Source organism: Centroberyx affinis, unplaced genomic scaffold, assembly GCF_046629955.1.
Source record: "Centroberyx affinis isolate AG114_WGS23_722 - 3 ecotype Tasmania unplaced genomic scaffold, CSIRO-AGI_Caff_v1 ptg000632l_1, whole genome shotgun sequence".
NCBI lineage: Eukaryota > Metazoa > Chordata > Actinopteri > Beryciformes > Berycidae > Centroberyx > Centroberyx affinis.
Window position 1 is genome coordinate 194,176 of NW_027279259.1, and position 16,885 is coordinate 211,060.

At 40.9% G+C, this 16,885-nt stretch overlaps 3 protein-coding genes and 2 long non-coding RNA genes across 5 annotated transcripts; all 5 read left to right on the forward strand.

Moving 5' to 3' along the window:
- The first annotated feature begins 4,438 nt into the window (after positions 1–4,438).
- Positions 4,439–4,880, forward strand: LOC139643589 (uncharacterized). The gene is made up of 3 exons (XR_011695093.1): positions 4,439–4,516; positions 4,593–4,670; positions 4,822–4,880. It is a non-coding gene; the product is annotated as an uncharacterized lncRNA (long non-coding RNA).
- A 2,067-nt stretch (positions 4,881–6,947) lies between these two features.
- LOC139643588 (uncharacterized) lies at positions 6,948–8,763 on the forward strand. The gene is made up of 3 exons (XR_011695092.1): positions 6,948–7,669; positions 7,853–7,967; positions 8,133–8,763. It is a non-coding gene; the product is annotated as an uncharacterized lncRNA (long non-coding RNA).
- Positions 8,764–9,286: 523 nt separating this feature from the next.
- On the forward strand, positions 9,287–12,045 carry LOC139643583 (uncharacterized protein C2orf80). The gene is made up of 8 exons (XM_071518771.1): positions 9,287–9,327; positions 9,428–9,509; positions 9,646–9,728; positions 10,215–10,305; positions 10,512–10,589; positions 10,853–10,940; positions 11,083–11,195; positions 11,514–12,045. Exons 1-8 carry the CDS (start codon positions 9,287–9,289, stop codon positions 11,580–11,582), a joined length of 645 nt encoding a protein of 214 aa, XP_071374872.1. The 3' UTR covers positions 11,583–12,045.
- A 6-nt stretch (positions 12,046–12,051) lies between these two features.
- Positions 12,052–13,902, forward strand: LOC139643584 (gamma-crystallin M2-like). The gene is made up of 3 exons (XM_071518772.1): positions 12,052–12,341; positions 12,922–13,164; positions 13,556–13,902. The coding sequence occupies exons 1-3, from the start codon at positions 12,330–12,332 to the stop codon at positions 13,829–13,831; spliced, it is 531 nt and encodes a 176-aa protein (XP_071374873.1). The 5' UTR covers positions 12,052–12,329; the 3' UTR covers positions 13,832–13,902.
- A 1,220-nt stretch (positions 13,903–15,122) lies between these two features.
- LOC139643586 (gamma-crystallin M3-like) lies at positions 15,123–16,258 on the forward strand. Its single transcript, XM_071518773.1, has 3 exons — positions 15,123–15,134; positions 15,282–15,524; positions 15,986–16,258. The coding sequence occupies exons 1-3, from the start codon at positions 15,123–15,125 to the stop codon at positions 16,256–16,258; spliced, it is 528 nt and encodes a 175-aa protein (XP_071374874.1).
- The last annotated feature ends 627 nt before the right edge of the window (positions 16,259–16,885 follow it).

Genomic DNA, 16,885 nt, shown 5'->3' on the forward strand with positions numbered 1-16,885 from the left:
CTCTTAGTCAAACTGTGCCGGCTTCATCAAGCCCATCTGGAAGAACGGTGTCATTCATTGGCCGGCTCGCCAGCATGTCTGTGTTAATGTCAATCCTGGTCACCAGCATTAGAAAAGTCAAGATAAATCCATTGCTGCTCCAATTTTATGGCCTCATTTTTACACCATCAGCATGGAATGCAATGCTCTACGTTGATCTAGTCCTTGGAGCTGCTCCCCCGTAATCACACTAGGTTTGTTTGCTTCTAGATACTGTTATTTCGGTTCCTGATGTTTGAATATTTGACAACTTGCTTCAAACAACTTGTTTTGTTATTTCTTGGAAAGCACAGAGGGAACTAGAACTGGGTTCAAGTGTATGAAAATTAATAGTGCAGGCCTAGCCAATCTTCAAGATAAAACAGTAATCCAAATCAACAGGAGAAAGCAGTCTGAGTGTTAGAGAGGCAAGTTGGTAACTGGAAAGTCATTGGTATGGATTCTTGGATCAGCTGAAAACAATCTGGGTGTGGGAAGGGAAAAGCAACTGCTCTCCCCTTCCTTACCATTGTCCTAAAAAAGCCCTTGAGCAAGGCACTCAACCCCTCAGTAATCCAGTGAAGCTGCTCAATGGTCAGCATATGACAAGAGGATGATGTGTGGCTGTAATGAACAACTCCCAGTTACACATGTGTGTAACTGCCCTCCCTCTGTAACTTGATTAAATACAGTTTAAAAAGGTCAAAAAATAGAATGATCAGTGTAAGCCAGGCATAAGCCTGCCTGCACTGTACACCACTGGCCAAAGTCTTTTCATTGTATTTTAAACAATATGTTTAACAGCTCAATATCTACATTATTAAATAGAAATTTACAAAAAAAAAGGCATTGTGGTTACATATGCAAACCTAATGCAAAGCAGAAGAAGCAATAATTACAACTGCAAGAAGCGCAACCACTACACAAAAGCCATTGTGAAACAGAACCACATATTTTAGCTATATAAGCTTACTCAAGGAGGCACATGATTTTTCTAATACTAATGAACCTACACAGAGAAAATGAGAAACAATTAACGGGACACAATAATCACAGTAACATGTAAAAGAAAGCGTGACAAATAGTACAACATTTGAGGAAGTAACAGTTTTAGTGCAACCTGTCACGTGTTTGAGGTTTAATCTAGTTTTACTCAAGTAAACATTTTGAGAAATTAACCTTAACTTAATTTGTCTTTGATACTAAACAATCCAATTCAGGTTAGTTAGCAACAAACAAGTAATAACACGTTCTTAGAAATTCACAGACAAGTTATGTTAATATAATGTTCAAGCCAAATGAAATATTGTGATCTAAACTCCTGCCAACTTCTGTAATCTAAACCTGCCATACAATGTATCCCACGTCTTTCTGTAATATCAAACAGATTAACTGAGTAACGTGCCCAAAAATAACCTGCCCAAAGCCATCCTAGGCCAAACCAAATCGCCATCTCTTCCGCATTAGCTCATCATGCACAACACATTGAGAAAATGTCTATAAATCTCTTGTCTATGCTTACCCTTTGAAGAAAGTTACAGAGTTTGAGTTTGCAATGCATGCCATTTCAGCTAACAGCGCAGAGGACCGGGAGGAAAATGACAAAATCACCAGGCAGCATCACACTCTCCACCTCATCATGTGATCATAATAGACCGAGGTATGGCTAAACATCTGACAGCCCAAGACCATGCCCTCCACCCATACCACATAGCGGGAGTGACAGTGACACTATAAAACCGATGATGAAATATAGCATCTCACCATCACCCCATATTTACATGCGCTGATAGTTTGCAAGACGTTCAAGACCCCGACAGCCTATCATCATTTTTACCAAATGAAGTTGGCTAACTTAGCTAGCAATTGAATAGCATAAGAAAACTAGAACTAGATAAGCTAACTACCGGTACTTTTGCATGTAACCTGATCAAATTTCAACACATGGGATATCTCACCATATTTTACAGCCATATGAAGACAACTATTCATAAATATAGACTATTTTATCCGCTAGTTTAGCCAGCAACTACTGTCTCTAGAGATACAGTAACTAGCTAGCCAACCAACGTTAGCTACTGTAAATAGCCTAGCTAATGTTAGCTTCCTTTACTAGCTAGCTAGATGGCTGGCTGCAATAGCGCAACACTTGGAGCAGTTGACACATAAAATAACGAACTGCTGTTGTAGCAAAAACATTAAATTACCAGTTTACTGTCTGTCTTCGGCATCACTGTATGAATGACTTTGACATGTAAAACAGCTGAACTGGTGTCGAAAAGCCGACTCCCATATACAGACAGGCCTGACGAATCGAGAGCATAACCAAATCGAACTGTTGTGATCACGAGAAAAGGCAGCAGCAGCAGCACTCAGAGATGTCGATTAAACATTGTTAGTTATAAGCGATAGCCACAGTCGTGCTTAACAGTGATTTTATAACAGGTACGATGTTACACATGACTATGCTAACATTATCACTACGAGTCGAGCTATTTCTACTCGGCAGAGACTGGGCATTTTACAATACCTAGTTTGTCACCTTGTTAAGACAGCATGAGTAAAGTTATTATTATGAATAGTTAGTGCCTTATTCAGTCAGTCAAAAGAGAGAGAGACCAAGTTTACCTATGTACTCCATTTTGAGCCAGGAGCCAGGTGCGCACTGAGTCCATGATCAAAATCAAAATCACCTAAGAATCCAATTATGAGTAGCCTACTTTGTCTTCCCTGGCATTGTGTTGATCTGGTGGTGTCTGTCAAAGATGCGAGAGAGAAGTGCCAGCTAAAGCTGTCCAGTCGTGTTATATGAATAAAGGAGTTGCAGGTTAATGATTGCAAGATGACGGAACTGACACAGCCTCATTCATTCTAAAGTGACCCCGTTTTTCACAGACCTAATGTCTAATGAAACATTTAATAGCATTTGACAGGGAAGTCACTTGACTGCACAATCACTGTTTCCTTAAACCTTTCTGCACACAGATACCCAACACACACACACACACACACACACACACACACACACACACACACACACACACAGAAAACCATGAAATCATATAGTAGCCTGGGACTTTGTTATACACTTGAACACAGAAATGTATTGCTGTGATGTCTATTCAGCTTACCGGAATACTATTAAGACTAGAAAGTAAAACTTCCAGAAGTTGAGAAAGGACACAGACATAGGCTATTAAATGCAAATAGGCTGATATTATTATATTTGATATCTGATATTATTCATCTGTTGTGGTATGATTTGGGGAATGTATCTAATCATTATAAGATACAATATTTGTAGTTGCTTTTTAGCTTTAATTTTTATTAAGTATTTTGAATGTTATAAATATCACATTGGTTTTACAGTGTACTTTACAGTAAACTTTACTATTGTTCCTCCCCTCCTTCCTTCCCTTCTTCCGCCTTCCCTCTGTCCTACCTTGTGATTGGCTGTCAATTTCCAGGATACGCCTCCGAAGATTTGAGCGGAAGTGGCGGGGGTTTTGTTTATGTTTAAATAGAGACTGCGTGGGGTTTTCATATTGTTCAGCTAGAAAGTTCGCATTAAGTTTTCTTGTCTTTTGTCGTTATCAATGAGCGGAGCTAACGGCGTTAAACAGGTTAGCGTACATTTAAGGTAGTTACATTAGAACAACAACACCAGCTACATTTAGCTAACTACTTCTACTACTTGAAGTTTGTTAGCTAATGCATGTTAACTGTGAAAATACAAGAGGTGGTTCACTGTTAAGTCCATTATCGGACACGTCCCGCTCTAACGTGCTTCTCTCTTTTCACCGCAGAATTTGGACGACGGTCTCCCGTTAATAGTAAGTACACGGTATTCAAACCAGTTTTCGGCTTATCAATGCATATGGAAATTTCAATTTGACCCAATTGGACAGGCACATCCGCCTAACCTAACGTTATCTAATTGCTACAGGATACCAGACAAGCGACGTTAGTTTGCTAGAGTTAACAGCTGTGTTTTCTTTCAGTTCCTTCATCTCCCCACCCACACGACTCTTCCTGCATTTGGCTATGTTAGCTGGGAAAAATATGATACCCTCAAAGGCCTCCAAGCAGACTTCGGCTGCGGCCTCAAAGATCAAGAATAAGATGCTCAGTGAGTTTGTCATTCACTTAGATACAGATACACATTATGAGCAGAGTTTGTGCTTTGCATTCTTCCACTGTGTTGTACTACAAAGAGAGGCTTCATGGTTTTCAGACATTGTTTGGCTGCAGGCAGACAAAACGTGAAGTAATTCTCATATACCGTGAATTAATTCTGTGGTGCTTCTTCATGCCCACACCAGACACCTCCTCCTTCTTCAAGGTCTCTCTGAAGACCAACAACAAGGACTTAGCTGTTGCCTTGCAGACCCAGAAGGAGAGGAGCAGGCAGCTGGAGATGGACGCTGTGTACCTGCAGAAGCAAGTGGAGGCTCTGTGCTTCGAGCTGGCCTCCAGGAGATACAAGCACAGGAAACTGGTTGGTCTGTTCCCAACAGTCTAAGACATCTACTCTTGCTGAATTGGTTGTAATTCATTACTTTGTTCTCTCACAGCTCCTCATCCTGAAAGACCTCCGTAGCAACACTCTGCATCACTTGGGCAGGATGGCTGACCTTTTCTCTTCTGAATTTGTGAGGATGCCTCTCAATATGTATCAACATATTATTCTTTGTCTGTGGCATGTCTGAGTTGTCTGTCAAGTCTCTCAGGATATGAAAATGTCAGAAAATGCAGTCAGCAGAACCAGAGTCTAAAGTCTATGATTGTGATTATTTCCTATAGGATCTATCTGAACTGTCTGATAACTACAACAGACAATCTGTCGACACCAATGATAATATGCAGATGGAAAGGTGAGGAAATATCTCGGCTAGATATGTGCTTTTGGACCAAGCGCAGTTTTTATGTTTTTGAATTAATCTTTCTCTTTCTCTCTCTCTCTTCTCTCTCTCTCTCTCTCTCTCTCTCTCTCTCTCTCTCTCTCTCTCTCTCTCTCTCTCTCTCTCTCTCTCTCTCTCTCTCTCTCTCTCCCTCTCCCTCTCCGCAACTCCCGTATGTAGGCCTACAGTTCAGTTACCTCCTCAGCCAGAACTTTCAAGGGATGAGATGTGTCCCACTAAACAGACAACAATGGACCCATCTGAGAAAGACACCTCTACAAACATTGTAGGTATCCAGAGCCGACCCAGCAAGTCCAGTCATACTTGTAAAGGTATGAGAATATAAGTTTTGAATTTTTATAATCAATTACTTTCACATTATTTTCTGCCTTAATATACAGATGCAATGTTGACTAAAATGTTCTATTTTTCACATCTTTTCTTCGCAGATACCACAAATGATATGGAAAGGCCTTTGAGTCCACATAAGCAAGCTATCCCGACAAGAACATCCTGCCAGTCTAGCAGCCTAAGGGATGAAGTAGAGAGGTTGTCAAAGATATTCTCTCAGTCCCTATTTGATATTAACTCAGTCCCCTGTCTTCAGAACGGTCATACCCCCTCAGTTGACAAAACATCGGAAAAGCCACAGCCGTCTGTTTCTGATGATGTCGTTTATCATCCCAGCAGCTCAGTTATGGCGACTGAGCCAGAGCATGATAACGGACAAAAGACTATGCTTCTGAACACAATGATGGAGATGACTCTAAGTAATGCTACTGAAATAGTCACTGTGGAAACCAAGGGCAAAGAAAACGGTAGCTCTAGCAAACTGAAAAGGAAGAAAAACACACATACGAAAAATGTAGCAGTTGTGAAGGCAGTGAAGGAAGACAAAAAGAATAAGGAACAAGTTAGTGGGGATGAGAATCGGAAGTCTGCAGATTCTGGGTTGACTGAGATGCAAAGTGCACCCACTGTCACTTTGTTACAGGCAGACAACCTTGCACAGGAGGCCTTTACAGACACTGACATCATTAAGCTTCAGCCACACAATGCACAAAGTAGAACTAATATTACCTCTCGTAATCCCAAATTGAACAATTCTGAGGCTTGCAACCGTCAGAAAACATCGAAGGAGATTGTCAAATCATGTGACCCTGCCAAGTCAAAGTCACAGTGCCATAACATTGTCTTACCTGAGCAGGATGATTATTTTATGGACCCAGTAATTCAGTGCTCGAAAGGCAAAGATAGTGTGAAATTCTCATCAGAGAAAGATATTCCAGAAGAGGCAAGGTCCAAGACTAAATGCAAGAAGAATTCTTTAGTTTCAAAGACAGACCAGTCAGTCACAAGGAAAACTTTTGTCATCTCAAGTGATTTGCCATCTTGTGAAAAAGACAGGAGAATAACTCACAGTGAAAGAAAGAGGTCTAAAACTCTGCAACTCAGTTTAGATCACCATGATGATGAACTGGAAGAAGAAAATAAGGGAGAATACGAAGCATGCCAAGACCAGCAATTACACAAAGAGTTCCTGGCTTGCGCAGATGATAATGTCACATTGCTAGAGTCAGAACATGTGTGCTGTCTTTCGCTCAGTGGCAACAAACCTCAGAGCAAAATACAGACTCCTACAGATTCTGGAGGGAAGCACAGAACAAGATGCAGAGAGACATTTGTTATCTCGGTGACCAGGGATAGCTCCGCATCAAACAGCGCATCATCAGAAGTCGGTGCTATAGAGCAGATCTTTGCTCCTGCCACAGGATACAACTGGGTGGCAGAAGAATCGCCAGCAGTTATGGATGCAAATGTGGTGAGGCAGCTTTCTGAACCAAATCAACACAGTTGCCCTGACACAAGACACAGCGATGGAGAGTTTGTTGTGGAAACACCGAGCTTCTATAAGCGTCCTTGGGTGGCCACTCAGGAGCAAGGAGACATTCCAGAGGAATTTAGTAGCAATCATAACCATGAAATGCTTCCATTGGGTAGTGAGTCTACTACAGTCACAGAGTTTGAGAGACCTAAAAAGGACAGGAGAGAGAAAACAGGCCGAACCAGCAAGAGGAAAGCCACACAGAGGGAGGAGTCTGTTGACTCTTCAAATGACAAGAAAAAGAAGAAGAAACGTAGTCATAGCACCCAAGGATTTAGGCCTCAGGATGGTGCATATTATCCTCAGCACCCCAGTGACACCTTACCCCTCCATGCCAGTGCATGCATGGACAATATTAACATTGCAAATAAAGGAGAAGGGGAAGTTTTACAAGTGGTTGAGTCACATTCTGACATGAATGAGAAGGATGAAATCTATGAACATTTATTTACTTCCAAACCCACAAACTCAAAGCCCAGGATGGATCAGAAGCCAAAACGGCACAGAGAGACATACAAGCTACATACACCCACACAAGCTACAAATCCACCTGATTCCTTTAGACAAAAAAGGGAGACGTTTGTTGTCTCTAGTCGCAAAACTCAAGATGGAGTTTCATTCTCAAACAATTTGAGGACCTCTAATGTGTCGTTGGCCTATAGTCACACAGTAGACGCCAGTGGTGAGGCAGTTCATCAGAATATGAGAGACCTGCTAATGGATGAGATGCCGCCATGGGTGGCCATGGATGTCAGCGCCGCTGACACTGAACTCGACAGCCTGGTTTCGAGTCCCAAGAGGGTGACCTCAGGCAGGGTGGCAGTGTTTGAGGAGCCTGCTGCAATCACAGCTGAAGCCTCTCCAGGTGTGGTATCCTATATATTGTTTCTCTTTCCACATGGCTGAGTGTTGATATGGATGAATTTTAGATTTTATTTGCAGATATTTGTGAACTAGTGCATTATTTGTCTGTTTATTTGTTGGGACTATTTGTAGTGCTTAATTCTAAAAGGCAAAGCTGTTTATTCCTTTATTTTGTGTGTTGTAGCAGGAAGAGTCTTAACATCGCTGACCAACACCTTTACAACCCCAGGTAACGGAAGTCAAAGGCAAACAAGGAGACGTAATGCTCAAGTCAGTTACAAGGAGCCGACCCTCAACTGGTGAGGACCTCTACACTATAAACAGTGTCCTAAACTCGTTTTTCAGAGTGTTGTTGTTTTTTGTATTTACCAATGATGATGGTAATAATGATAATTTTACAAGCCAGCAGCAAAAATGCATTCCTGGAATAATAATTTGTTTTAATTTTTTTAAATTTAAAACAGTAAAATGAGGCGTGGAGACAAGTACACTGATACCAAGTTCCTGAGTTCACCAATATTTAAGGACGGCAAAAAGAAGAAACAGAAGAAGACCCTTGACAGGCCAAACTTAGAGAGCTCTCTCTTTGTGGATTGATATATTTTACTTGGTTTGTTTTAACTCATTGCTTTTCTTTTATGCTTGAATAAAGACTTGTTCATTAGTAAAACTAACAAATGTGTTTGCTGGCAATCCCATTTTCTAGACTGGGAAAAGATTGTGCATGTTTGTTTTTGCACCTGCAATATGCGCACATAACATGACAAACATTAAGATGAATGTGTGTTTTCTGATGACCAGTGTTCTGCCTGTTTCCCAGTGTTGTGTGGTTGGTAATTGTTAGAGAGATTGACAGGAGGTGGGGCATAAATTATTCAGTCCAGGCTGTTCACCTGAGAAGTCTTTTCTCTTGGGTCCACATAGCTTTTGAAGGCGGGTGCTCCCTAGAAAGACTGCCAGCTGCAGTCTAGCTTGACTACAGTCAACCATGTTTAGGATTTTGTATTTTCATGTGAATTGAAGTACCGTGACCTACTGTCTTTGGTGTGCAACAGTTGCTGGTCATACAGAATTGTATGGTGAGTACAGAAGCTTACTGGTTCATGTTCAAGTTATCCTATCTTTCATGGGACAATCCTATTTTTTGTAAGGTCTTCCCATTTTTAAATGGAATAAAGAATATATTTTCTCTGAGATTATTGTAAATTGCATTGTTATTATGTAATTATATTGTACAGGAGATGGATTCTTTTTTCGATGTGCCGTAGGCTAACTGCTTCACCAGCAAATTATGAACATTTATTTCTGAGGCTTAATTTAATTCCATAGGACCTATATGTTTATTTTAACAACAGTACAGTTACCTTATTGCATTTCTTGGTAGCTGTGTGTGTGGGCCCTCACAGGTGTCAGGTTCATGTCCTGACTACACTGCACTGCGTCCTTAGTAGTAAATTAACCCCTCAACAATGGTTATGCAAGCTGACCTACTCTGCCACCATAACATCTATTGGTTTCACAGGCTTTCCTCTACTCAATTTCCAGTCACTATCCTCATGAATATATAGACATTTTTTTTCTTTACAGGAGTCATAGATGAATAGCATTTATTCAGAAAATGGAGGCAAGGCGATTGAAAAGAGACGTCGAGGCCCTTCTGTGAGTGGATGTTAAAGCCCAAAGATCGTTAGAAAACAATGTGGCTATGATGTGTCTTTTTAAAACGTTGACTTGTGCACCTGTTTTCTAATTTGAACAGTGCTGATTACATTGGGCAGAAGCTCAGAGAGAATGCCTTTGACCCCAAGGGGAAGGGGACCTCCACAATACTGGATGACCTGGTAAAAGATCAGAAATAGAACATTACATTGCGTTGACAGGATTTCACTTATCTGAAGCAGAGTTGGTAAAAAAAAAAAAAAAAAGTACATATATTGGGTGTGTCTGCCTATGTATTTGTGTGTGTGCATGTTACAGGCTCATTATGACCTTGCCATTACTGTTGCCCTTTGGTGGTTGGACAAGGAAGAAGGACAGGATGCGCTTGACAGAGACATCATGTAAGCTGCTTGTCCTTTTATAGATATAGACTACAGTTTACATGCCTTTGGGGCTTTACATTATATACTGCACTTGAAAAAGGGATGCTTTTATTGGTCTATTAAGACGATGGCCTCGTTATTATGTTGGAGCTGAAAGTAGAGGTTGTTGAATGCCATGATCTTGGCCCCAATTGTTTTAATCCACACTGTTTACAAGAAGCTGTATCAAGTGACGGTAACACTTTATAATAACCATCATTAATAAATGGTAAATTGATAGTTAATTAAACTTTAGTTAATAGTTATTTTACTGTTAACAAACAATGAAATGATCATTAATAATGTTTACTAATTATTAGTAATGCTATAATTTATGTTATTTTATCATTAGTTTGTGTAATATAAAATAATTTGTTTATAAATGATATATTGTACCATTTATTAATGATGGTTATTATAAAGTGTTACCCAAGTGACTACTCCTCCCTTTCCCCTCTGCCACAGTGGAGCAGCAAGCAGTTCAGTGAGTGACCAGTATCCCAACCACCTGGAGCGGGAAGCTATGATCTTGTCCTCCTTTGCTGGGATGATCCTGGTGAGAGAATTTCATATATGTATTCAGCTTTTATTAAACCAGGTGGTCCCATTCAGATTAAATATCTTCCCAGTCAACTTAGAATCTCCAAAGCCTTCCTCAGTTGTGACTTGAGGCAGATGCCAGATGTTTACTGACTAAACGGCTATGATTTAATGGTTTTTGTATGACCGCTCTCTAACCTTTGCACCTTTTTCCTGCTCCAGAATAGCCTGCCGGTGGAGGAAATCTTAGCTCTGTATAGCTGTAAACCATCTGCCTCACACCCCACTCAGCACTCCAAGGTACACTGTACAACATGTGTCCTGGCTAAGGTTTCAAACTGAGGTCCATGTGAACCAGTAACAGATGAAATATTAATAGGATATTATTCTGAGGACTCTGTATGATTCTGTACACAGTCGTGGATCCGGCTGTCATTGTTTTAGTATCACATTTACTTTTGTAATTTTAAAATGAAACTTTTTCAATCTACAACCTTCATGATATAAATGTTGGTTACATGGCTCATTCTACACAATCTTTCTTTTCCTTTTTTCCGCCTTAGAGCGCCATTGTCCATCCCTTCACCCTATCCTACCATCCATTTGCCATGCTGGGCTCTTACAAGGCTGTGGACCACTCCAGGAAGCACAGTAAGTGTGTGAATGTGTGTGTCTATTCATTAACACGTCCACACAAATATCTTGTGTTACCATGTGGACGTATCACAATAATTTCAGGAACCTTCACAAACTCTCTTCTGATGCTGCTGTCTTTTTGTTTGTTTAATCCTAGGTCAGAAGTTGAAAAGGTGGCTCTCTGAGAGGTTTAAGGCGACCGCCCCTGCTGAACGTAGATCCTCAGTGCAATCTTCATCTTCTTCCTCCTCATCTCACTCCTTCCTCAGTGTGAGTAGCATCATATATTTATAATTAATACCCAGAACTAATTTCTGCAGTAGTCATCTTTCATCATTTTTATATTAGCTGCATAAACAACATTTCAGATTAGAAGCAAATTTTAAAGTAATGGGATGGAAGTTTTACCATAACAAATTCATTATTAAACATCATTAAAATATGTTTTGCAAATGAATGGAAGTTTTGAGAACTTCGCCTTAGTGGTTTAAAAAGTGAATGAAAGGCCTCTACTGCCCCCCTGTGTATCTAAACCAGACCTCATCTCTACCCAACACCCCACCTCCTGCCCCTCTGTCTCACTCACAGGACAGCGGCGAGTGCCATGAGAATAGAACTGAACACTATGAAGGTTCACAAGAGTCCCTGCAGGACTGAAGCTGCAGTCCTCTAGTATTTCCTCAGCCAGTAGTATGGTTTTACTGTTGAAGATGGTCACCAGTTCCAGCAGTGTAGTGTTTGGTGTTCACTTGATAACTGAATGATATCTATAGCAGTAATTTAACTTTTCAGTGTTTAGATGTGTTTGATAATGAAAAAGTGATGTTATTTATTTATTTTGCACTATTTTGCTGTCATTAACAGTTGATGATGATGGCAATAAAGATGATGGTGGTTGTAGTGGCTGATTACCTGTAATAATGATGTTTATTGTGGTATCACTAACCACACTGCAGGACTATTTCCTTGTTATTAATACACAGACATTGATATTTTCTGCCCGGCCACTCAATATATTCTTTTGCCACCCTTTCTCTGTTTACCAAATAGTCAAAGGCCATGTTGTTTTGTGATGACTTCTGACATTCTATGTGGAAAGATTAATCCAGTTTGATGGATTAGTGGATAAAGTACGTCTCTCTCCGACGTCCATATCAATAAAGAGGGCATGGAGGGTCAGTAATTTGCCTGCTAGGACTTTTGTGCTGATGAATCAGGGTTTTTTACTGTATGCCCTGGATCAAGACTTTTGGCAGCGAAACCAGGGTGTCAAATCCCCGTTCATTGAACTAACAACTAAAGTGGGATCTACTAACCCTTTGATTGAGGTTTATATAGTGGGGCTCTGGTCCTGCTTTGTGAGACCACCATTTTGCATCGGGACTGGCTCCAGCACAAGGCAGGATGAGTAGTAAGGTAAGACTGCGTTGTCTCGTTATCTGTCTGTATCTGTCTTCCCTAATCCTTAAAAAAAATAATTGGCAAAACCTATAACCTTAACCAATGCAGTACATGCAGCAATGTAAACTGTACACTGTTCAGATCTCTGACCAAGGCAGCAATGTAACAAATTGCTCTAACTGTAATGTAACTACATTTATATCATGTTTGCATTCTAGGCATTTAGCTGCCACTCATGCCCAGAGCAACTAACTGCTTATACTGTATTGTTACCACACACTGGTGCAAATATAGAAGGAATAGTGTCAGGAGTAGTTAAGACTGGCATCAAGTCATCTAGGGCTTGTTATCACTTTCTTGGTGTCTTACATTGCCTTCATGTTAGTTAAAGTTATGTGTTTAATGCATGTTAAAAGACAAAACACAAAGATGATATAAGTCTGTAAATTCGGGTGTCTTTACAGATTATAAAGCACCGACATAACTTAACACTGCATCAATCATGACTTGATTATGGTTCTTCATCTCTTGAGCTTGTTATCACAGTATAACAAGCTACATATTTATTCCCTCCTGCCTGCTCTTCTGCACCTAGATCACTTTTTATGAGGATAAAAACTTCCAGGGTCGCTCCTATGAGTGCGACACAGACTGCCCCGACATGCACCCGCACTTCAGCCGCTGCAACTCCATCAAGGTGGACAGCGGCTGCTGGGTGCTGTACGAGAGGCCCAACTACACCGGCTACCAGTATGTCCTGACCAGGGGGGAGTACCCCGACTACCAGCGCTGGATGGGCTACAACGACTCCATCCGCTCCTGCCGTACCTTCTCTTATGTGAGTAGCCTGTTGGCTTCACTAACTAGACACTAGACACTTTCAAGTTCAGGAGGACTTGATGGATATAATTGAACTAGGGGTGATTTTAGGTTAGATATTGTGCAGGCCTTAAATTCCAAATATGAATGTTTAGATGATGAGGATAATGAAGATAATGAAGGATAATTATTCAGCGCTTCAGAGCAACGTCTCCCCAGCATATATGAGATATGAAAGTAGACCATTCTGGTTCAAGTGGAAGGTCTGAATTACACAATAGATAAGCTATTGTAGACACCTATGGAGAGATGTAGTGGAGGAATTGGAGCGGAAAAGGGAAAGCGAACACTGAAGAACCCCTTGCACTGATATACCTAATCATATACCGTACTTCTCCGTATTTCTCCAGACCAGCGAAGGCCCTTATCGCATGCGCATCTACGAACGGCCCAACTTCCAGGGCCAGATGATGGAGTTCAGCGACGACTGCGAGTCGGTCCAGGACCAATTCCGCAGCCGTGACATCTACTCCTGCAACGTCATGGAGGGCTACTGGACCTTGTACGAGCATTCCAACTACCGCGGCCGCCAGTACTTCATGAGGCCCGGAGAGTACCGCAAGTTCAGTGACTGGGGCGCCACCTGCGCCACCACTGGCTCCTTCCGTAGAATCACTGATTTTTAACCATGAATCTGAGTTGGATCTTTTGATAAAAAAATCTTGAATTTTAGTTAAGTTTCAATTTCATTACAAACACCTTCTGCCTCCTTTAAAAAACATCTCTATGTGGACACTGTTAATAAAATAATGTGTCTTTATTATATGATAGAATACAGGAGTGGGATGTTTAATTTTGGCCATGCTAAAGGGACCTGGGTTTATGAATATGACATGGTTTTAAAGTGACTCTGAATAAATTGATCTATTGTAAACTATTTTGTCTTTTTGTGAATAAACATTCTGGTATTGACTGATTCAGCTGATGGATTCATAAAGAGACGGTTTTCAAAATACCAGACCAGATTAATATTCTATGGATGAAGTATCAGTATGAATATAATTATGATTTTATTGTTTTATCTTTTACTATCCAGTAAAAGTGCCTGATATTTCAATAGTAGGCCTAAGGTTTCTCTAAGGTTTTTTTTTTTTGTACAAATCTGGTGATGAATTAGTCTGCTCTGACACTGCTGGGGCACCTTTGTCCTTTGGTAGGTCAGGGTCACCCAAGGTTCAATGCTGAAAGGACACAACCTCCACACTACAACACAACACAAGACCACATGGGAAAAATGGCTTGTTTGCAAAGTTTCTGAACGGTCAAAGGGGCCACACAAGCATCCCAGAATGTCACATTTTCCTTATTTTCCATTTATTTGAATAGAAGGAATTCTTTTGTGTGACACAGAAATACAAATAGATTTAATAACTTTGTGTAAGTAAGTGAAACCAAACTTTTCTCACCACATTCTAATCATGAACCTACAGTATATGACCAATATATGACTGGAGTTATTATACCAATACCAACCATCTTTGTATTTGCTATAGAACATATCTATAAACTAATGTATGCAGTTACAAATCTTGACTAGTCCACCGCACTCAAGCACTAAGTACTAGTAACGTACACAGTTATTTACGTATACATTTATTTGCTAATGTATACATACATTGTATGTATACAGTACATTTAGTTTCCTATATATGAATCTGATTACGTCACAGTGCCACTGACCTTTCCAGTGCCTGTCAATGCTGTGGCTCTTGCTGGAAGCTGAGCTGTGTCTGTAAACCATGACAGAGGACATGACAAACAGGAGTGGGAAGACTCCTGTAGAGTTTCTGCTGACACCAGGCCTCATTTGAATAACAACACATACGGTAGCACCTGTGCCCTCAGGGTAAAGTATATAAAGATGACCTCTACTTCATGGCAGAAGCACAGCGAGCAGCTCAACCAACAGCAGCAACCATGATGGGAAAGGTTTGTGTTTAATCCTCTTTTTTTTTTTTTACATTACAAAAGAAGACAAACGTCAAATGTCCACAAACTGATGTACCTTTCTGATGTTCCTTTCAAAAATGAGCTAATTGTGATGTGTTGCCTCATTTTGCCTCCTCGCTCCATCAGATCATCTTCTACGAGGACAGGAACTTTGGAGGCCGTCACTATGAGTGCATGAGTGACTGCGCTGACCTGCACTCCATGTTCAACCGCTGCCAGTCCATCAGGGTGGAGAGTGGCATGTTCATGATCTACGACCGCACCAACTACATGGGAAACCAGTTCTTCATGAGGAGGGGAGAGTACTCCGACTACATGCGCATGATGAACATGAGTGACTGCGTCAGGTCCTGCCGCATGATCCCCATGGTAAGGCCTCTTATAACAGTGTTAACTAATCTTTGTCAATATAATACACATTATATTGGACAAATATCAGTCAAATATAGTCTCACAGTCCAGGGATTGATCTAAGTCTATCACAAGTGGTGCAGGGTTTTTCAGGGATTCTTGTGTAACTGCAGGTGCTGTAGATAAATGAAGGAAAAAAAGGCTTCATATCTGTTTAGAAAAAAACTGTTACCTAAAATGCATGACTCTTTGTTCAAGATATAACACAGTTTTATAACAAAAGTCCACCATTAACTGTAGTAACATTCCACAGTGAGTGTAAGGTTCAATGTAATTTTTATCTAATTTTAGAACAAAACTCTCATGTATTTACTAATGAGGCAAAATTATGAGATTTGTAAGTCTGAATGACATTGCCAGATGTTTGAACATGGTCCTCGCTGTAAAGTGACCCTGTGACCTTTCCCTGCCCACATTAGCACCGTGGCAACTTCAGGATGAGGCTGTACGAGCGTTTCGACATGGGAGGTCAGATGAATGAGCTGATGGACGACTGCCCCAACTGCATGGACCGCTTCCGCATGTCTGACTTCAACTCCTGCAACGTGATGGACGGCCACTGGCTGATGTACGAGCAGCCCCACTACAGAGGCCGTCACTACTACCTGAGGCCCGGCGAGTACAGGAGGTACAGCGACTGGAGCGGCATGAGCCCCAGGATCGGCTCCATCAGGCGCATCATGGATCTCTAAAGACAGAACAGTTCTCGTGAAATGTCTGCTCTTTGCCTTGTTCCACACGCTGAATAAAATGGTGTCAGTGCTCAAGTGTATTCAGTTTTGTTCTTGCTCTCTGCGTTTGGAGGGCACGTTCTCCGGTGTGGATGTGATGGGGTCGTGGTCTGACATCCTGGCTCTGATCAGAGGCTTGAATAAAATACTGGCAGTGCTGACACTTACCACACCGAGAGTCAAGCGTTATCTATTACAGTGTTGAAGAAAGGTCTTTCCGCAGTCCACCTCTCACTCAATCCACTTTTAATGGCTACACGATGATATAATTCAGTTAAAAAAAACCCCAAACAAAACAAAATAAAACCACAGACTTTGTAGTGTGCACACTGAAAACCTTTACATTGTTTTGGAAATCAGGTTTCCAAATCACATGGAAGAAATCCACTACAAATGAATGTAGGGATCATTATGCGTTGAATTCAGCCAGCATTGCTTAGGATTTTAACATTTCAAATCATTTTTTTAAATTATTACCTTTTAACCAATGATGAATCATTTAAGTAAAGAGCAGTTATATCTGCACTTCTTTAGATAAGACATAATGATGGCATCACTGAACACATCCACCAGAGGGCAGTGGGTAAG